Source organism: Gossypium hirsutum, chromosome A05, assembly GCF_007990345.1.
Source record: "Gossypium hirsutum isolate 1008001.06 chromosome A05, Gossypium_hirsutum_v2.1, whole genome shotgun sequence".
Taxonomy (NCBI): domain Eukaryota; kingdom Viridiplantae; phylum Streptophyta; class Magnoliopsida; order Malvales; family Malvaceae; genus Gossypium; species Gossypium hirsutum.
In genome coordinates, this window is record NC_053428.1 from 110323679 (window position 1) to 110345868 (window position 22190).

General features: G+C 31.4%; 2 protein-coding genes across 3 annotated transcripts; both read right to left on the bottom strand.

Moving 5' to 3' along the window:
* Nucleotides 1-9680: 9680 nt before the first annotated feature.
* Nucleotides 9681-10991, bottom strand: LOC107903030 (zinc finger protein ZAT5). Its single transcript, XM_016829098.2, has one exon. It carries the CDS (start codon nt 10668-10670, stop codon nt 9843-9845), a length of 828 nt encoding a protein of 275 aa, XP_016684587.1. The 5' UTR covers nt 10671-10991; the 3' UTR covers nt 9681-9842.
* An 8841-nt stretch (nt 10992-19832) lies between these two features.
* LOC107904290 (UMP-CMP kinase 3) lies at nt 19833-21723 on the bottom strand. Of its 2 annotated transcripts, none has more exons than XM_016830612.2 (8): nt 21662-21723; nt 21219-21268; nt 21072-21123; nt 20875-20992; nt 20606-20762; nt 20406-20486; nt 20197-20304; nt 19833-20106 (listed from the first exon to the last, which is right to left on the bottom strand). In XM_016830612.2, exons 2-8 carry the CDS (start codon nt 21243-21245, stop codon nt 19981-19983), a joined length of 669 nt encoding a protein of 222 aa, XP_016686101.1. In that variant the 5' UTR covers nt 21246-21268; nt 21662-21723; the 3' UTR covers nt 19833-19980. The 2 variants fall into 2 exon arrangements, with proteins under 2 accessions (XP_016686101.1, XP_016686102.1); XM_016830613.2 differs by having other exon boundaries at nt 21219-21291; nt 21662-21694.
* Between the last annotated feature and the right edge of the window lie 467 nt (nt 21724-22190).

Below are 22190 nucleotides of genomic sequence, written 5' to 3' on the forward strand. Positions count from 1 at the left end.
TAAATAAGTAGATTAACAAATTAAGTTAGAATAATAAAATAGGATTTATCGACTTGATTAACACAAAATATTTTTACTTGATTTCAAAAATTAAAATAGATATGGTGTAAAAAATAGTCACTTTTGTTTGCCTCAGATTATATTTTAGTTACTTTTATTTGAAATATTACATTTTAGTTACTTACATTATCATTTTGTTACAAAGTGGTTACTCTGTCGTTAAGCTCCGTTACCTCTCTAACGACAATCCCACGTAATAGTTTAAATGGATTTTAAATGCCAAATTGGATGTTAAGCTCGGATGAGAATAATTTTTTAATTAAATAAATTTAATTAATTTAAAATTTAAAATTAATTACACATTTTGAACTGAAAAAAAAAACCCTTCGTCTCCTTTTTCTTTTAGTTTTCTATTGTCATATTTATTGAATTGAAACCGTAGAAATCAAATTGAGTGCTTCATCAATCAATTGAAATTTTTATTCAACATGGATAAACAAAATATAGATTCAATAGAGGGTCCAGATATATCTTCTTTGCATCCTTCTATCTCTTTTACTGAGTAATCAGTTTTACTCTAAAACAATATATTGTTTAATGAAAACCCTAAATTAAAAATCTCGATATTTTCTTCATTTGCATCAATCTGTTCTTCTTTTTTGATATTTTCTTCACAAAAGAAGAAACTCTTGAAAAGAACCCCAAAAGATCCAATATTTAGTAAGTACCCAAAGGTCTGAATATTGCAAAGTAGGGGTGAGCAAAATCCGATTCGATTAAAAAAATTCGATAAAAAATTCAAATTTTGAATTAAATAATTCCAGTTGTTTGAGTTAAATCAAGTCATTCGGATCAACTCGAATAAAAAATTAAGTTTTTCGGTTTAACTCGAATATGAATTACGCAATTCAAGTTATCCGAAAATTCGAATAAGAAAAGATAAAAATAAGTCGTTTTAATAAAAGTTTAGTCATTAAGTTAAAAGGCAAAACCATTATATTTTTATGTAGTTAAATAATCTTATACTTGGTCTACTAGTTAAATAATCAGTCCATGTAGACGCAACATTAAGTATAAATAATAGGATTTATTAACTTGACTCAAAATTTTTTTGACTCGATTTGATTCGATTCAATTAGAAAAAATCCAATCGAGTTCAGTTGTTAAAATAGGATTCGTCAACTAAACTAACTCGAAATTTTTTGACTCATATTCGACTCTACTCGATCAAATACTCACCCCTACTGCAAAGTTTAGAAGGAAGAACTAAAATGTTACTCATAGGAGAGAAGGGTAACATAGTTAGCTTGGTGAACTAAAATGTTCTAATGTAGGTCATTGATAGGGAAATGTATTAAATGAAGAGTTAGTAGTTGAATGTAGGTCATTGATTGGGAAACAAGGCATCAAAAACCAAAGATTTTTTGTAATTTAGTAGAGAAAGAAATACTAACAAATTTTAGACATGTTCTTATACTATTGTGAATAGTTAATGCATTATGTTTAGTTGAAACCTACCTTAAATTTATCCTTATAGAGGCACAAAGGGTGATCAAGAGAAGAAAAGAGAAGGTACAAACAAAGGCAAACACAAATTAGTTGTTTAGTTAATGGTTCTTAAAGGAGTTAATGTTGTTTGATTTCTAAGGCCCTCTATAATGCGATAAAATATTTTATCTCATAATTATAGTAATTAATCTTAGTACCACCGTTATTTTTAATTTTATCGGAGATAAATGCACTGTCCATCCAAAGTCACCTTAAATTAACCTACATTGTGTGTGCTAATTCATATAAAATATGTTATAATGTGGCATAAAAAGGTGAAAGGTCATAAAAAAAAGTGATTGGGTATTATTCGGGGTAAAATTATAGTTTATTTATTTTTAGGGTATTTTTAGGTGATTGGGACTAATTTTCCTTAATTTATCCTGTTGAATTACCACACTAATTTTAATTATATCATTTATATTTTAATTTATTATTCCATGGTTGACACTATTTTTTTTTGTTCAACATATATAAATCTAGAGTAGACTTGATTATGAATGGGGTTGTAGAATTTTATGTCTACTTTCTAGATTTGGGTTTGGTCTAACTCGAAAAATAGGTTTAAAATTTTGTCCAAAGCCAACTCATATTAAAAGTGTTAAACTCGAGTCTGACTCGACTTGACCGTAATAATTTTTTATATAAAAACAAATTTAAAAATATAATACAACAAATACACTAAAAATATTAAAATAAATGTTTCTCAACAAATTGAGAATACAAAAAAATATATAGGCATGCGATTCGGGCTGGGTCAAGCCTGGGCCAAAAAAATTCTACCCGAGGCCTGATTCGTTCAGAAAACAAGCCTTATTTTTTGTCCAAGCCTATTTTTCGGGTCTATATTTTTACCTAAACTCTCCCACTTTTCTGACGGGCATTTGAACATGGACAGATAACCCAACCTATGATCAGGTCTACAATAGAGTCATAAACAACTTTTTGATATATTGATTTTTAGCGATAAATTAATTTTTTTATTTAAAAAAATGATTTAAAATACCAATTAAAAATTATTTTCAAGTTTTGAATATTTCACCATATTGTTAATGTAACAGCCCAAAATTGGGTCTAGTTGGAACAGAGGTTTCGGGACCACAAAATCTGAGATATAAATAATTATTTTATGATTATTTTGAGGTCTATGATATGATTGCATGATTGTGTAAAAATTTCGTGAAGAAATTCTATGCATAAAGTGCTTAATTCGAAGTTAGGGACTAAATTGAATAAGTTGCAAAACTTGCATTCTAGAAGTTTCTAGTATGAAATTGATTTGAAATATTAATTAGGAGGTCTTAAATAGCAATTTTACCAATTTCTAAGTTATGGACAAAAATTGGACATGGATGGAATTTTTGGAAAGTTTAGTAGTAAGGGTATTTTGGTCATTTAGGCGTAAAATGAATTAAAATACAAAATTAAAAGCCAATTTTGCTCATCTTCTTCACCATGGGCGTGTATACCAAGGGAGACTCCATGGCTAGGGTTTTCAAGCTTCCCAAGCTCAATTGTAAGTCCGTTCTAACCCCGTTTTTCAAGTTCTTTACGTTTTTGAAGTCCCGGTAACTTGATTTAGCTTATGCTAGCAATAATTCAACCTAGGGTTCATATTTGGAAAAATATCCATAGGTAAAATTTGTGTATTTTGGTGTTTTATGATACAATATGAGGTTTTAAGTTATGTTAGACAACTTGTGCTACTCGGTTTTAAGTGAAAACGAGCAAAAGGGCTTAATCGGTAAAAATACCTAATAGTCATAAGTATATGTTAGAGTGAGAATTTGATGTTGCCATAGAAGGGAAAAGTGATCATCATGTCATAAAACATAAGAATAAGGGATGAAGTTTAATTCTCGAGCCTAGGGGCAAAAGTGTAAATATGCAAAAGTTTTGGGGCAAAATTGTAATTTTTCCAAAATTTGAGTTAAGGACTGTTTTGAATATTAAATTAATTAAATAAGTAAAATATGATGTTTTAGATCCCGGAAAACGAGATTTGAACCTAGAATGAGAGAAAAATCGAAAATTGGGAAAGTTGGTAAAATGGCCGTTTTAATATCAAGGTAAGTTCATATGTATAATAAGCATTAATTTATGCATGTTTCAATGTAAAATTGATATATTTACTATGATCTCCGAAGTGTTGAAAGTATGTAAGTTGGTATGATAATAATACAACAATAATGCTGTCATTTATATTTGAAAGTTAAATTTAGTGAATTAATTGAATTATGTTAAATTAAATGATTATGGTGCCAAGTTTATGAATTGATTTAAAAATATGTCTATGGTACATGAAGTGCATTGAATTATCATACATAAATGTGATTTCTATGATTATGGATATTATGGGAAATTGTAAGTTCATATGATTTTTAATAAGACAATGTGTAATTTAATGTTATTGCGTTGATATTAAATGAGATGTAAGTTTATATGTAAGTAATACATCACTATTACTTGTATTATGATATTTTATAAAAATATTGGAAATATGTTTGTGGATAATTACTTGATTGGTGAAATTGTTGGAAAAGAGAGAGAAATCCCGGTTGAACCTTCGGAAAGATTGGATGATACAGATGGTATGTAGCTAGGTCACATGTATAGTGCTGAGTGCACTTCATGTGTACAAGAGAGCTACAAGACATTATGATGTAGCTAGGTCGCATGGGTGATACTATGTGTACACCATGTAGACAAGAGAGCTACGGGATATATGTAGCTAGGTCGCATGCGTGGTTCCAAGTGAAGGACACCATGTAGACAAGAGAGCTACGAGATAAACTGGCTAGGTCACATGGGTGGTACTAAGTGTTCACCATGTGTACAAGAGAGCCGAACTATATGATGGGTGGAGCTATGTGTTGAAACCACCAAGTATCGAGGATTGATCCGAAGTGTTCAACGGGAGACTCTCTATGTATTGCTTTGTGAGTTTTGTGATGAATAAGTGCAGGAACTTGGTTATGTGAATGATGTGTTCATTAAGTGACCAGGATGTGGTAAGGTTATAAACAAGTAAGTTATACTGAGGATGATTTTATGGTGACCTTGTGATCATGGTCCTATACTTGTGATGTATGAAATGTGGTGAAAATGATTTGTGATATGTATGTTAAAATGAGGTTAATACAAAGAAAGTGTGAAAAAGTGAATTAGCAATAAAACTGTTTTGGACAGTAGCAGTGACGTGATTTTGAAAAATCACCAAAAATAGTATAAATTGAATCAGAGACCGAATGAGATATCACATTAATTCTTAATGAGTCTATTTTCATATAAAAGAAACATAGAAAGAAAACAAGTTCTATATTTTGAGATATTTATGTTTTCGTGAGACTGATTCAGAATGATTACGTGATTCCCTGTTCTGACTTTGGAAAATCACAAAAATTTGGATAAAAATAATTAGAGGCTCAAAATTATATTTTTAAAATCCATAATGAGTCTATTTTCAAGATAAATCAACAAGAACATTATCCGAGTTCTGTACTGTGAGATAATTATTTTTTAGTGAAGAGAGGTTAGAACTGTCAGAAAGTGAAACAGGGGAAATTTTAATGAATAAACTGTACTAATTGGCTAAACCAAATATTATGAAAATTTTATGGTGGAAATATATGTGAGTCTAGTTTCAGGGGAAATTTATGGATCTTAATTTGGATCTCTGTAGCTCGAATTATAAATAATTAAGTGACTATGACTCGTGTGGACAGTTTGATGTGAACATTTATTAGTAAATTGTGAAATCGTACTTACAAGAATGCTATATACATTAAGGACGTGGAATGGAGAGGAGGAGGAGGAAAATAAATATATGTGGAATACATGGAAACTATGGTATATGAAATATTGATATAATGAAATAAATGGTATGTGTTTATAAGAAAACAAAAAGAGAATGTTATGTATCATGACATGTATATATATATGACTAGTCTCAATGTAATGCTTGTTGGGTATGGAATTGAATTGAAATGTTTCAGGCAAACATGTTATTCTGCGCATCTGAATCATGGTATTTTATAAAGATATGATCTAGCTTTAAATATGAATGCTTGATGATTAAGCTGAAGATATCTGGTAAGATGATAATCTTGGTATAAATGTATAAGTGGTACTATAATAAACAAGGTAAAATGAGTATGAGAGACACATGTATGATGACATAGAAATGCTATGTTTGTGGTTTAATTGAGGATGTTTAATCATTAAATGAATACCATGTTATATGCTTTTGATTTTGTATAAGTGTGTAAGAGATCAAGGTGGACCAAAGCTTGGAAAATAGCCTAGGTATATTCCACACAGGCAGAGACACGACCATGTGTCTCAGCCGTGTATGGAACACGACTTTGGGACACGGGCGTGTGGAGCCTTAAAGCATGAAATTTCCAAGATTTTCGTAAGTTCTCGGTTTAGTCCCAAACCCTTTCTAAAGTATGTTTTGGGCTCCGTAGACTCAAATAAGGGACTATGTGTAAGAGAATGAACGCTTTGAAATATGAATAAAATTTTATGGCTCGTATTTTAGTTTAATGTTTGTATGTTTGTCTGGTAACGCCTCGTACCTTAGCCCGGCCTCGGATACGGGTAAGGGGTGTTACAGTTAATAGGATTTTTTATTAGCATTTCTATATATATTTATAGTTTTTTCTGTAATTGTTTTTACAATTTTAAAAATTAAAGTTTTGAAAATTAAAAACAAATGCCTCTTTTACATTCACTTTCAATGAAAAAGTTTGTCTTTATTTTTGGAATTTACAATTTTGTAAAAACAACATTATACATTTCAATTTTCAAATAGTTAAACAAAAATTTTATTTGTCCTCCAATTTTTTAAAAAAGAGATGTAATTTTCCTTGATTTCAATTGCTATTTTATTTTTTTGTTGGTTGCATTGGAATGATGTAAGTTTCTTTGGTGAGATTATTTTAAATTTTTTTATTAGAATTGGAAAATTAAAAGAAAAAAATATGTGTGCCTCTACAAGTTTCGTTAGAAGTTCCTATAAACTTCGTTGAGAATGCTAAGTACCAACTTCTGGTGTGCTTTTGGCACGTTAGGGAAAACAACTTGCATTTGAGGTGTTAGAGGCTCCCATAATCCTTATGTAACTGTTATATTGATGCAAATGATCCTTTGGATCTTCTGTCCCATTGTATGTCTCCTTTAGCGGTTTGAGAGAAAGATTAGTTAGTTAGCAACTTATTTGCATATTGGATTGACAAAGCTTCTTCTAGCTTCGTCGATACCTTCAATAGGTCCATTTCTCTCCTTAACACCTCATTTGTTGCTGGAGAGGGAAGCCTATTGGTGCTACGCGTATTCCATCTGGACCATCCCCATATCTCTCCCTCTTACTTTTATGGAGCGGTCCCTTCACTTGGCTACTGATGAAGTTAAATCCTTATCTCCTGGTGCTACATTCACCATTTCTAAACAGTCTCTCTCCACCATGAACTTACAAATGATTCAAGCATTTTATCGTACGATCTCTTGATGTTACGGTTGATGGTTTCCTTCTACAGGATTTAGTTGATTTAGGTAATTTTGATAGTGGCTAGATGGTTGCTCTGACCGAGGTTGTTGGTTATAATTTCCTTGGCGACTCGATTGGCCATATTGGTTGTAACCAACATAGCATTGATGTTCTACTCCTCGTTATTGCTGATAATTAATATTGGCTTTGATCATAACCATATTGATAGTAACCTCTTTAACCATATGAATTATCTCCTTACTCATATTGGTTTTGATAGTCGTGATCACCCTACTCGTAGTTGACCTTGTTAACTTGTACTTCTAGGATATTCTAAACCAATTGAGGCATAGTTTCTCGTCCAATTCCCCACAAATGGAGCCAATAGTTATAACAATAAAGTTGTATAATGTTTTAGAGGAAACTACAATAGTGGTTTCATACCATAGATGGTGTGGAGAGCCACTAGAGGACGATATTTGTTCTTGTTAGAGAGGTGTTTTAGCAGAGTGTTTGCTATGTCTCTTATCTTGTGTGCCCCTTGTCTCCTAGAATATGGGGTATCTATAGGCGAATGAGACTTAGAATGGGTCCTTTAATGTATGATTGCCTCCTCGATAAAGTCCAATTCAGTCCCAGGTTAGGGTATGGGTTCGATGTGACCATCTTCGAGGTTGGTGAGCCTTGAAATGTGGAAACATTAATGAGATTGAATCTAATATCATGATTCCTTAGTGATGTTGCAATGATGTTCTTTCCATAATGGCATCGAGTGCTCAGGTATGGGTGGCATAGGAACCAAGTGTGGGTTATAACAAAATTGTTTGTAAAATTTAGGGCTTGAACTTGACAACTTTTCCCACATTAGGGTCTTAACTTTGTTTGGTCCAAGTTAGATTCTAAAATTGGCAATTATTCTCACATTAGGACTTGGACTAGGCAACTATTCCCACACTGGGGCTTGAATTTTTTTTCGTCCAAGTTACTTTTTAAACTTGGCAATTGTTCACACATTGGGGCCAAAACTTTAAAATTTTCAAGGATTAACTTGGACAAAAAAAAATTCAAGCCCCAATGTAGGAATAATTGCTCAATTCGAGACTTAAGTTGGACAAAAAAAAGTTCAAGCCCCACTGTGAGAATAATTGTCATGTTTAGAGCTTAATTTAGACCCCAAAAAAATTTAGACGCCAATTTAAAAACAATTACCAAATTCAAAAAAAAAAAGTGATTTAATTCTAAAATTTAATTTGAATAAGTCAATTATATTTTAAATATTAAAATCACATGCAAACATAACACTTGCAAATTCAAATACATAATACATTATGTTTGATATAAACTTTGAAAAATAAATAATTATATACACAATATAAATATTACAAAATATATAAATTTAGTTTTTTCAATTCAAATTGAATTGTATATCCTCAAAACTACTTTTCCAAAAGTGAAAATTATTTCAATCCAATTTTTTTAATTGGGCTTAAAAACCAATTTAGAGGTGAAATTTTCTTTTGAAGAATAGAAGCAATGTTAACCAGAGCTTAAATTAATATAAGAAGGATAGTTGTTGCTATCTATAGCTTAAATTAATATAATGGGTTAGGTTATTTGTTTTTAAACTTGAATGTTCGCTCGAAAATTAATAGGGTTTAGGTAAAAATATAGGTCCGAAAAATAAGTTTTAACAAAAAATAATGCTCGTTTTCTAAACGGGTTAGGCCTCGAGTAAGATTTTTTTTGTCTGAATAAGTTGTTTTGCTATCATTCCATTAATTATTATATTATTACTATTTTTTTACTATTATTTGGATATTATATAACTCTTGTTTTATCGTTAATTTTGCTATTATTTTAGAGGCATTTGCTTGCTAAATTGCAACTATCTTAATGTTATTTAAGTATAAGGAATTTTTTAATATATTTTTAATTTATTGGGAAACATTTATTTTAATACTTTTAGTGTATTTAATGTATTATATATTTTTAAAAACTATATATAAAAATAATCTAAAAAAATAAACCGGGCGGGCTGAGTCGAGCTCGAATTTAGTATTTTTAATTTAAATCGAGTTTAAGTAAAATTTTAGACTTATTTTTTGGTTCAGACTCGAGCCTAAAAATATACATGAAATATTGCACTAACCCAACTCGAACTCAACCCATCGTGGGCCATGTATACTTGTAAGTTAGAATTTGTTTTTGAAAGAAATAAGTTAGAAAAATTGATTGCATCTTTAATAATTGACTTAATAAATTCTGAAACTAAACAGCTCGCTAAGATTAATTAACGATCAATGAGCTGATATGGTAACTGCAAGAAGATTGAATCAAATAACCCCAAATTTGGAGGTGTATTGTAAGATTTGTGGGTTAAGACGATAGGTATAAAATTACTTATAATTTATTTTCAACTCATAAATAGGAGGATAATGCGCTTCAACACACTTAAATTTATATATCTTGCATTGACAATAATGCCTATACCAATTGAGTTAAAATTTAATCCGCAACTTTTAAGTTAAATAATACATTATTGTTATTTAAATTTAGAGAAAAAAAAACCCAAATAGATAAAAGAGAAGAAAATCATGACCGTCATGAAACTTCAGATGAGCAATTCAGATATACTTTTTAATATAACACGTATTAATATTCATTGCTTTTCATCAAAGATTTCAAGTTCCATATGATTAACATTTGATCGATGTAAGGAAAAAGAAAAGAATGAAAAGAATCTTATAAATGTTGAATAAATATGATAAAATAAAAAGGAAAAAAAAAAGAGGTTTAACCTTGTTTAGTAATGGCAATCCACCAAAGTGGAGGCTGAGAAGACAAGAGGAGATTGTTGTTGTTGCTGCTGGCTGGAAGCAAAGGTGAATTCGGATTCCCGGTGATCGTCTTCCGGGGCAGGAAGATTGAGATCCAAGCTTAAAGACAAAACATTTGGTGGTTTCTTAGGTTTCTCAGATTCCAATGCCATTGGAACTGTCAAAGACAATGTTGTGTTGGTTGTAAGAACATTAACATGATTACCTATTGACCCTCTATGCCTTCTCATATGCCCTCCCAAGGCTTGTCCAGAGGTAAACTCAGCCCCACAAATGGAGCATTCATGAACCTTAACCTTAACCTTACTGTTATTATTATTGTTATTAGGACCTTGTTCTTCATATGCTGCTTCAACCATGGCAGCCTCAGACAGTGTAGCCTTGGGTTTCTTATGGCTAGCCCTATGACCGCCAAGGGCTTGGAATGAAGAGAATGTTCTGTTACATGTTTTGCACTCGTAAACATAGTACCCGGCCTTGCCTGTCCCATTAGAAGCCGTTTCCAAGAACTTTCTACTAGTGAATTTCTTGTAAACCAGCATGTCTTTCGGGGATTCTCTGGATTTGCCTTGCGCCAGGAGGATCAAACAGTTGGCCATATCTTCTTCTTCCTCGGTGGTGCTATCTTGATATCCGAAAGAAGAGGAAGAACAACTATTCCCAATCCCATCAACTTCACCTCCATTGTTGCATAGAATGGCAAAAGGGATGGGTGATTGAGGCCTCGACCGCTTCGTTCGCTTCCCTTTTACAACATTGGTATGATGTCTACACCCCATTGCAACAACATCCATTGGAGCCAAAGACTTAAGAAAGATATAGAAGTGAATGCAATGATAAAAAAGAAAGAAAAGAGAGGAGGCAATGTAACAGTAAAGAGTAAAATAGTAAGGGCAAGATGTTCCTCAAGCTTACAAGATTTCTTTGTTATAAAATAATATTTATAGGGAAGAAAAAGAAAAGAAAAAGAAGTCCAAAAACAGACCAAAATCGTAACTGAAAAGAGGCAAAATTAGAAGAGATGGAGAGTAAAACAGTTGGGAAGGTTGTTAACGTAAAGTCCGTTTCACACTCTCTTTCTCACACTTTGCCAACGCACTTCACGATATGCAAATCAACAGCAACAATAAATATATAAAAATATTGGAGTAGGGCAAGGCAAACAACAACAACGACAATTATTTCCCCCATCCAATGCTCCGTTCCACGATATAAGCATGCTCCGTCCATGAGCCGGGTCACGTCCACCCGAAAATTAAGAGCCTTTAGATAAAAACATAGGCCTAAAAAATAAGGCCCGTTTTCAATACGGATAAAGTCGGTCTTAGGAGTTGTTTTGAAATGCAGCTGCCTAGGGTCCGAGGCTAAAAGAAGCCCAAAAAATTTATTTATTCAGCTTTTAATATAGAAAAAAAATCTTTAAATTAAAGTAAATTAATTAAATGTCTAGAGTTTTCAATTCTTAGCCATAAATACTTTATCTTCAACTCTTTGGCTTCTACAAACATTCTCTAATTCTCAAATTTCAACTCCTACCTTTAAAGTAAAAAAAAATTTCAATTTTCCCCCAAAAAATCAACTGTTATTAGCATTCAACCTTCTTTATTTTCCCATAACCATGGCAACGGGAGAAACTTTCTACAAATTAAATAGGGTCAAATTTGATTTGAGTAATACATTTTTCATCAATCATTAGCACCAATCAATTGAAGTTATTAATTTTTACTTTATATTTGAGAGATTGGGAGATTTTCATCCGCGGTCTGTCGGATTTCTCCCTCATTTCTTGTAATCTTTTCATTCTTAATTTCATTTTTTGATGTGAATGAGAATGATGAAATTAATGATCTAAATGAGCCTAATGATGTGCCAAATGGATCCAACACTGAAAATCTTAGTCTTAATGAAGAACAAACAATTACTCCTGATTTTGGCATTGATGAAGAACAAATAATTCTTTCTTTGGATATTTATAACCCTAGAAATTGGGCTAATCTTGATAACAAAACAAGAGACATTTTAATTGAAAAGGGATCTATAAGAGAAATGAATATTGAGGTCGCCAATGTCACAAGAACGATTGAATGGTCTAACAATTTTATCAATTGAGAAGAACTTTTTTGGAAAATATTGATGTTGATGTTATTATTAAAGATTTTGCATCTCAGAATGCTCGTTGAACCCACTTTTTTTATTATAAGTTTTTATGTTTTTGTAGTTGATGACATAGGAGTAGATTGAATGAAAAATATTTTAAAAAAATATTAGAAAAATATATTATTCGCTTAATATCATAAAACATATTATTTTAATGAAATTACTATTATATGATTTTTTTTTACATTTTATAGTTTTTTAAAAGGACGAGCTAGAATACGAGTTAGGTCTTGAGTAAGCCTTTTTCTGCTTGGGCCCAATTCAAATTTGCAGAAAAAAAATTGTTATTTTTTTTACTGTTTTGCCACTATTTTTTTCGTTGTTTTGCTATAATTTCGCTATCATATTGCTGCTATTTTATTATTATGGTTTGGATATTGTATAATTCTTGTTTTATTATTACTTTTTGCTACTATTTTACATGTATTTGTTTCCTAAGTTGCACTTGTCTTAGTGTTATTTAAGTATATATTTTCTTTAATTTTTTTCCATTTGTCAGGAAACATTTATTTTAATGTTTTTAGTATATTTGATGTATTATATTTTTAAATTTCTTTATATAAAATTTAATATGGGCGAACTGGGTTGAGCTCAAGTTTTAGCATTTTTATCTAGACCGGACTTGGGCGAAATTTTATGCTCATTTTTTGATCTGGGTCGAGTCTAAAAAACAAGCCTAAATTTTTTACTTTGCCCGGCCTGACCCGGCTCATGAACAACTCTACTCCGTTCGTTAATTTTTTTTATAAACTATTAATGCTGAAATTATATATAAAGTTCTAAGTACGTTTGAGATATTATCTATGGGAAGAAGATATGTAAAACTGAGATACATTGTTATTATTTATTATTAAGTAAGGGACTAAATCAAAATTTTATCAAATTAAGTGATGATTCAATGATGGGATTTTGAAAGATCATAAAGGGTAAAATGGTCAATTAGCAAGATGGAGAATTCTAGAATGTAATGATGATGTTTTTGGTGATATTTTTAATTAATTATTTAGTTAAATATTATTTTATTAATATTTTACTTAGATATTTATTATTATTTTATTTAGAAAATGCTATTATGAAAAGAAAGGAAGGATGAAGGAAATTTATCATTCTTCCAACGTGAGTAAAAGGGCAAGAAAGGAAGTTTTCTTTTCTTTATAATTTAGTCTTTTGCCAGGAAAACCTACATTTTTACCCAAAATTTTTGAAATTTTCCTTAGATATTAAAGAGAGAAGATGAAGTAAAGATTATAGAGAATATGTTCATCAATTTAGAAGCAAGGAAATAGTAGATGAAAGTGGAGAAAATGAAAGGAAAAAAGAAATAAAATGGTGAAGATGAGAAATGCATAGAAATGAAGAAGAAAGGAAGAAATTCTTGACAAAGGAGGTAAGTTTCATACTGAATCTACTTGTATTTCAATAGGTCGAGTTAAAGATGTTTTGAGTGAGATGTATGAAACATGTATTTAATTTAAATATTAGAAATAGAAAGTATTTGATGAAGAATAGAGACTTAAAACACTAAATAGGTAAGAGCGAATGTGATTTGTATGGTGGAAGGTACTAAAATTAAGAAATGAATAAGTAATCTACACATAAACATAAGTGATTAAATTGTATAGTAATCAAAAGTTTGACAATTATGTGTGATTGAATGAAAGATAGTGCAAAGAATCATGGAAAAGAAAATCATTCCATTAAAACAGTTTGGACAACATCAATTACTTAACTTTGAAAGTTCAAAAAAAATTATAGAAATTTAGTTAGAGATTGAATTAAAATGAAATTAAATCTTAATGAGCCTAGTTTCATATGGAAGAAACGGTGAAAGAAACGGAGTTTTATATTTTGAGATATATTAGTTTTCGTGAAATAAGGTCGGAGTAGATTTGGGTTCCCTTGTCCTAATTTTGGAAAATCATCAAAAATTGTAAAAAAAAGATCAGGGGTTTAAATTTATATTTTTAAATTCTTAATGAGCCTATTTTCAAGAGAAATAAACGAAAACATCATCCGAACCCTGTGCTAAGAGATAATAAATTTTTAGTAAATTTGAAGAATTTACTGTAATTATTGGCTAAATTATAAATTCTGAAATTTTTATGGTAAAAAGATATTTGGGTCTAGTTTCAAAAATATTAAGCGGATCTTAATTTTAAATTCTGTAACTCAAGATGTAAATAATTAGTAACTATAACTCAAGTGGATAGCTTTGATATGAACACATAAGTAAATAGTGGAATTATAGATAATGTTACATATAAGCATGTTATATACTAAAAGCTAAAAGATTCTAATTAATATATACATAAATGATGTGGAATGGAGAGGAGAAGTAGGAAATATATATATTAGATGAATTTGAAATGTTTCGAAATGGTTGTAAGTGATGGAATGATTAATACATGTGAGTATGTTTAAATGAATTGATAAAACAATAAGTGAATAATTGTGAATTGATGTGATATTTAAATCTTTGTTTAAATTTTATGAATAATTAAATTGATTAGCACAATTTAAAAGTAAATATAAAATATACATAAAGTGGGTAACTACTTTTGAAAGTGCAAGTCCTGTAATAATCTTATTTGTAAAACTTTAACATTTATGTTAATTTTATAAACTTTGTTATCTTTGATTGAATATCATGTTTTATGAGGACTTGAGATTAGAAACAGATGTAAGTGAATGATATGTAAAATGAAGTGGCGGATATGACATCTGAATACGGTCTAGGTACTGAAATAAATTAAAAATAAATAAAAATAAAGCGTGGAGCTTGTATGAAAATGGAGACGACGTCACGACAATAAGTTCGCCATGTCATGATGTGGAACCCCCAACGTCGCGACGATAGTTCAAAATTTTTATATAAACTTTACAATTTGGTCTTTGATCAATTGTGGATGTTTTAATGAGTTATTTTAACTCATAATTAGTTTTGTCGTAAATTTAATTATTACTAAAATGAGTTAATGATCTACATTAATTAAATAATATGATAAATTGATCTGAAATTTTTAGTAGTTGCTCCGGCAACCAACGTGACATCATGGTGTCTTGACTCGACAACCGAGTCGGGTATGGGGGTGTTACATAAATAGTTCATCATCCATTTAGGATTTATATATGTCACACTATAAAGGTCACAAGTGAATAAATCAATAAACAAATTTAGGATCAATTCTCCTTAGGTCCAGTACTATTAGTCCAGTCAATCACATCAATGTCCCTATCTTTTGAGAGTCTTTCAATCGATTTGCTCATTTATTATTAGACTAAGGACATTGATGTGCTCGTGATAAGTTTTATATTTATAAATGATCATACTTGAAAACTAACTATTATCACGATAAAGGCAAGCACACCTATTGAACAGTAGTATAATTTATAGCAAGACCGGGATGTCGAACGCACAGGAACTAAAAGTACTAGTATTAACCTTCTTTTTATTATTTAGCTTAAGAATAAGGGTGTTTGATTTATCTAAACTAATTAACTAAACTAAGAATGCATAGAAAGTAAATCGGGGAAACACTTTTGGGAAAACTGATTGATTTAGACAATACCCAAGAAAAAATCTACCTAGACTTCACTTGTTATTTGACTCTAAACTAGACGATTTATTCACTTCACTTGATCAGTAGAAATCCCTAATTTATATTATTATCTCTCTTGAGACTAACAACATCTAACCCTAGGTTGATTAATTAAATCTCTTTCTAATTAAAACCCTTAGTGTTGCATTAACTCAATCTATGGATTCCTTTATTAGGTTTGACCCTAATCGAGCAGATTTATGTCGCCCTATGTCTAGGGGTGCAATCAACTCCGCTTAATTATGCTAGATGTACTCTTAGACAAGGATTTTTGCTCCTCTGAATAAGCACATCAATAATTGAATCAATATCCTGGAATATTAAAGCAAGAATTAAGAACACATAATTAAGAACAAATCAAGTATTTATCATATAATTCAGAAAATAATAACAAGATCCGTCTTAGGTTTCATCCCCCTTAGGTATTTAGGAGATTTAGTTTATATGTGTAAAAGAAAACATCTCAGAAGAATAATGATAACAAAACATAAAGAAACCCAAAAACTCCTGAAGAAAATTGAAGGGAGATCTTCAGTCTTGAAGGAGAGTCCGGCTTCTTGGATGGATCAATCGGCTTTCTTCGAGTAATTCTTTGCTTCCCACTCTGTGTGTCTTTTCTCCTCCTGTCCTAGGGTGTTAATATAGGCTTTAGAATGCTTCCAAACCCTCAAAAGTGCCCTTTTTCGAATTGAACTAGGCTTGGGCTCGACAGGGACACGGCCGTGTGCCAAGCCTGTGTGATGTATGGCTTAGACCGTGTTAGAGTCTGTTAAATAGACACGAGTGTGTGGTCTACTCGAGTGAGGAAGTCCAGGCCGTCTTGATTTCCCACGTTGGCCTATTTTCTCCCTTTTTGGCCCGTTTCTTGCTCTTTTTCCTTTCCTATGCTCACCTAAGTATAAGACATGAAATTAAAGGATTAGAAGCATCAAATTCCACAAATCTAATGATAATTCCTCCAAAAATGTGCTAAGCATGGGAAAAAAATTATGTATAAATTATGACTTATCAGACATGCTTAGATTCATATAATAATATAAGTTATCTTTTCGTATTACTATCCGACTACGTAATACCACATAATATTAGTTTAAACATTAGACAACCAGTAAGCAACATTTGCTTCCACTTTGCTTTGCGTGCAAAAACCACATTAGGACAGTTATACAAAGTATTAATCTAATGAATAATTTTACTAATCAATCTGTTTGAAAAAATTACAAGTGTACTCAGACGAAAATACTACACTTAGGACACCAAATCCAATAGTACCATATGATCCTTTTGGAAACAGTCAATCACGTCGCAATGACATACTCTCAATGTCGTGACGAGAACAAGTAGTGAGTCACGTCGTGACGATGTACTCTCAATGTCACGATGAGATCAAGTCAGTGAGTTACATCATGACTTGAAACCCCCAATGTCACGACGTTAACCAGATAGTTTACAAACTTTACAATTTGATCCTTATTTGACCTTCGTTAGCAAAAAAAAACTTTTGTAACTCGTATAAGACATGGAAATGAGTATATAACATATCGTGAATGTATAACACACTTAACAATATACATAAATGGTTAAATGGAATTGTAATTTGTTGTAATTGCTCCGGCAATGAATGTAACATCCTGTAATTCGGACTCAACGATCAGATCGAGTATGGGGTGTTACAATTTATATAAACAAGAAGTTGATATTTAACCCACAAGTACAGGCTTAAGGATTAAAGATCCCATGACTAAGACATTATCAATAAATAGTTAAAAAAACATGTGAATTATATCGAATTTAGTGATGTCTATTAAATTATAACTTCCAATAACATTCGCAACTAATTGTAGTACCTTACACCCAACTCGAATGAACACCAAATATAAGATGTCACATTTATTGTCGAAACACAAACAAATCGAATATATAACTTGGCATCCATAAAATTCTAGTTTTAATCATGCTAAACAATAAAACAGGTGAATATAAGAGTTAATAGATCATCATTGAATAAAAAACAAACTCAAGTGGGTCTTCAAACAACAAACGAGGCCCAAAATATACAAATAAGGTGTCGTGTATCGATATCTAAGATCTATGTACCGATACAAGTACTAAAATTTCAAAACAGTAAACTCTAGTACTCAGTGTTCCAATACAATGAAGGGAAGGTATCGATACATCAAGAGATTATTGATACTCGAGGCCATATGCCAATACATGGTATTAGTGTATCGATACTTCATTAGAAGTAGCGATACCCACAAGCCTCAAATACACCCAGAAACCGACTAACATAGAAGCCAACCCATATAAGCAAACCACTTATACTGAAACTTGTCCAAAACTCATAAATTCAATTTTCTCTGGACTGGTACCCCAATCAAATCCCAATCAAGTCGGCCGGTCCAATCCAGTTCAAACATTCAAAATTCTCCTAAATAATTAAATTAAAAAAATATTTTTCAGAGAAAATTTCATATTATTTGGGTATGCAACCTGCTTGATTACAAAAGAAAAATTCCAAACAGATGGGGGAGAAGATGATTTCCTAATCTGTCAATAATGAGTTAACCCAATCAACGAAACCCAAAAAAATCATCCGACTAAGTTTTTAAGGCTGTGATTTTTTTTGTGAAGAGAAAAGAAATAATCTTGTTCTCAATTTTTTTTTAAGCTGTCAATCTCAGTTAAATATTTAAAATAATAAAATCCATGTGGCGAAAAATGATTGGAGAGGCACCAATAGGGACATCAAATGGGGGCGGACGAATTTTATTCGTGGGACTGAGTCCAAGTTAGTGAAATTTTACATATCTCCCGAGGCATTTGCCCCAATAAAAGATCAACATGTTCTGTTGAGACCTACAGCAGCAATCACCAACACTGGTGGAGTTGCAATGAACGCATCGACTAGCTCCATTACAGAAATTCACTCCTACCAAGGAAATGTATGTTAACAATACAAGATGGGCGGAATAAGCGCATGAATGTCCAAAGGTTGCAAATCGATACAGGATACTAAGAGAGGTGCTAATGCCTACCATTTAGCCCCAAACATTTAAAACTTGATTGTTACAGACATTGATATGGAGTTATGATAAATACGTTGAAAATTTTAAATTTATCAACATACCCATGTTGGATACATTGCAATGTCCTACATTCACACTCAAATTCAAGTAATTGAATGTGAATATATTATCAAAACAAAAGTTAACCCCACATCAAGACAATATAATTAAGCAGCAGCTAGTGGGGTTATGACAAGAAGTAGATGACGTTGTTTATGCCTTGTAAGGGGGTTACACGGCTTATGACGATTAATGAGAAAAGAATAAGAATCTGAGCTTTGAAGTACTCACTATGGCACGTTGAAGCTCAAAAGAATCTTACATCTAAAGTATTCCCTGTGGCACGTTGAAGCTCAAAGAATAAGAATCTCAGTTTAGAATGGGAACTTAATGTATGAAGAATAAGAACCAAAAAAGAGTGTTTGGCTTCCCTCCATTACTTTTTTGTCCACTATTATATGTCTAATCACTGTTCACAAATTGACATTCATATTTAATGGATGAGGCATACACATTTGAATGGTGATGAGTAATGTATTAGATATTAATGGAGGCAAAAGTAGTGGATCGGATCCTAACCCCAGAAAATTAAGTATGGTTTGCTCTTTTGTCTCTGGTAGAGTTGCAACATCTAGGCAGTAACCTGCAAAATCCACATACATACATATATATATATTCTACAAGCAAAAGCAGTTTTTGGTGCTGGGAAGCCCTTAAATATAACATAATAGTTGTTTAGCACCTATAAGGAATCTATCAAGTCATACACAGTCAATCTGATTAAACACAAAATATTCCTACAAGTTTTAACAATTTTTTTATGAATCTCAAAGTTTAGTGTGGACTGTTGTGGGTTAAATTACACAAGAGCAGATAAGTCATTAGTTCTTGTGGCACTGGATATCTCAGCAGAAGTTTGAACTTAAATCCTGGGATGCCATGCAATGAGTCTCTTTTTATGATTTCATACTATGCTATGCATCTTCTCAATCATATAGTTCTTCTCTTCTTTTTTTTTCATACTTATGACTCTAATGGATAATTAAGAAAGGGTCAGATAACTTCTAAAAGCTTCCATCATAATTATAATTCTTATGAAAAGTTTCTTATGAAAGAAGAGTACAACACTTCATAAAATACAATGGCAATTCATTGCAAAGCACAACTCGGTCAATACAGTTACTCAAGATAATTATACATACACCTCATAGTCTACATTATTATTTCTATAAATGCACTGAAATCTCAATACTAGTTTTGTTTTCCAGCTAAAGGGGCACCTACAGAATAGCACAACACATGCATCTCCCCTCAACATTTTCGTCTTTTGGGACTTTTGGGACTTTTGGGTTGAAAATATCTTTAACCTCCTTAAATACCTCTTCAACCGGCTTTGCAGCATCAATCTGAAGGTAAAGCAACAACATTTGAGTAGTATGTAAACATGGAAACTATTAAGAAAACAAAAAAACCATTTCAGTGAAGCAGAATTTTACCTCTCGAACCTTGCCCTTTCCTTTATAGTACTCAATTACAGGAAGACTAGACTCTAGAAACACCTTAAATCGCTTCCTTATTGTTTCAATGTTATCATCTTCTCTTCCCTTGTTATCCAGAAAATGAAAAATGGTTTAAAGAACAAAAAAAAGTAGGAAGCCAACTGATTCAAACCTATATATATCTTTTAGAGGGGACATTAGCTAACCTGGTTTCTATTAAGAATTCGCCTCTCCATTTCTTTTTCAGGACAATTAAAATACAGGACAAATTCTGGCTCAATTTTAGTCTGCATTCAGCATGTAAGTGAAGTCATTTTAAAGTTTAAACTCACTGCTTTTGTTGGAATATCTAAATGAATGAAGCTGAGAAGACCGCATAAAAGAAATGAGATAAACAAAGCCTTACAAGAGCTTCAAATGCAGCTCTGTTTTCTTCATTACGAGGAAAACCATCAATAAGGAACTTGTCATTACCACTATCCAACATTGCTTTTTGAAGAAGCTTAATTGTTACCTCGGAAGGAACAATCTTTCCTTCATTCATCATGTTCTGAATCATGATTCTGCAGACCATAAGACAACAATGCATTCAATTAGCACAAAGCCAATGAATTAGTAGATAAGCATGTATTCATAGATTTCATAAAAATATAATCTTATATATATCTGTCATACCCATTTTCAGAACCAGAGTTTTTTTCAGCTCGGAGAAGATCTCCTGCACTAAGATGAGTGTAACCAAAATGTTGAACAATTTTCTCACATTGGGTACCTTTGCCACTACCCGGACCACCTTATTGGGAAAAAAAAAAAGGCTGATAAAAGTAAATTCAAAAACAATAATGGTAAAAATGAAAAAAAATAATTATTACCTAAAACAAAAACGACCTTTGGGTGTTTCTCAGCCAAACGATCGGAGATATCCTGCATTTAGATAATTACTTACAACTCAATGTCATCAAAGAAATTGATTCTATAAACAAATAGGCCAACAAATTAAATTCCATAACCCGAATTACCTTGCTTGAATCATTGGCTGTTCCCATTAGTGAAACACTAAGTTGAAAGCCTACGCATTTAAACAGTATGAATCTAAATAATAATACTCAAACAAATCACTCATTTGAAGTCTTTTAAAAAAAAGCAAATACAAATACATAATTTAGTTGGTAATACAGCATAAGAAAATGAAAAGGTCCATGAATTAACATAAAAAACATTACTAATAAACTACAAAAAGCAATAATCTGTTCAAGCTTCCCCACACAAGCTCAAAACAGAGAAGGATGCACTAAAACCGTAAAAAAAAAGAGTTAAAATAGCGAATTCTAGACGAAACTCGAACTTGATTAAATAGCCAGAAAAAAAAACTAAATAATTCGAATTATAAGATTGCCAAAAGCCACGTCTGTAAGCCATTAAAGGCACCACGAAGAAACGGGAGAGGGAGAGAGAGGGTTACCTCAAAGGAAAGGGGAGAATACAACAAAGCGAAATGGATGATTTGATCGAACGAGAACATGATATTAAATAGACGGTTTATTTTTTTTTTTGAATTTTGTCCCGTTGGAAAGCGGTGGTTTTTAAAGGTAAAAACACCTCTCCAGTAGCTGTTAATTTTGATATTAAGCAAATTAGTCCCTCCAGAAAAATCAGAGCAATTTAATTCCTGTCAATTTTGAAAGTAAACAGTTAAGAAAAATTAATCACAAAAATTAATATTTTCTGTCAATCATACATAATTTTTATTGATATAATAAATTAAGCCTTCAATGTTTATATATTTCATCAATTTGGTCTTAATTTAAAAAAAAACTATCTGAAAAAATGTATAAAAAACTTTAACGTATGGTTAAATTTGTTATTATATCAATTAAATTTATGTAAATTTAACTAAAAACATAAATGTTATGGTTAATAGGGACTTTGGATGCTCACTTTCAAAATTAATAGGGATTAAACCAATTGACTTAATATCGAAATAAAGTCCT

Excerpts from the sequence above, each read along its gene's own strand:
- LOC107903030 (XM_016829098.2), bottom strand. The coding sequence starts at position 10,670 with ATGGATGTTGTTGCAATGGGGTGTAGACATCATACCAATGTTGTAAAA.
- LOC107904290 (XM_016830612.2), bottom strand. The coding sequence starts at position 21,245 with ATGGGAACAGCCAATGATTCAAGCAAG. Across the intron at positions 20,993-21,071 it reads AAAGGTCGTTTTTGTTTTAG|GTGGTCCGGGTAGTGGCAAA; the intron begins GTAATAATTATT and ends TTTCCCAATAAG. Across the intron at positions 20,487-20,605 it reads GAGCTGCATTTGAAGCTCTT|ACTAAAATTGAGCCAGAATT; the intron begins GTAAGGCTTTGT and ends TGCTGAATGCAG.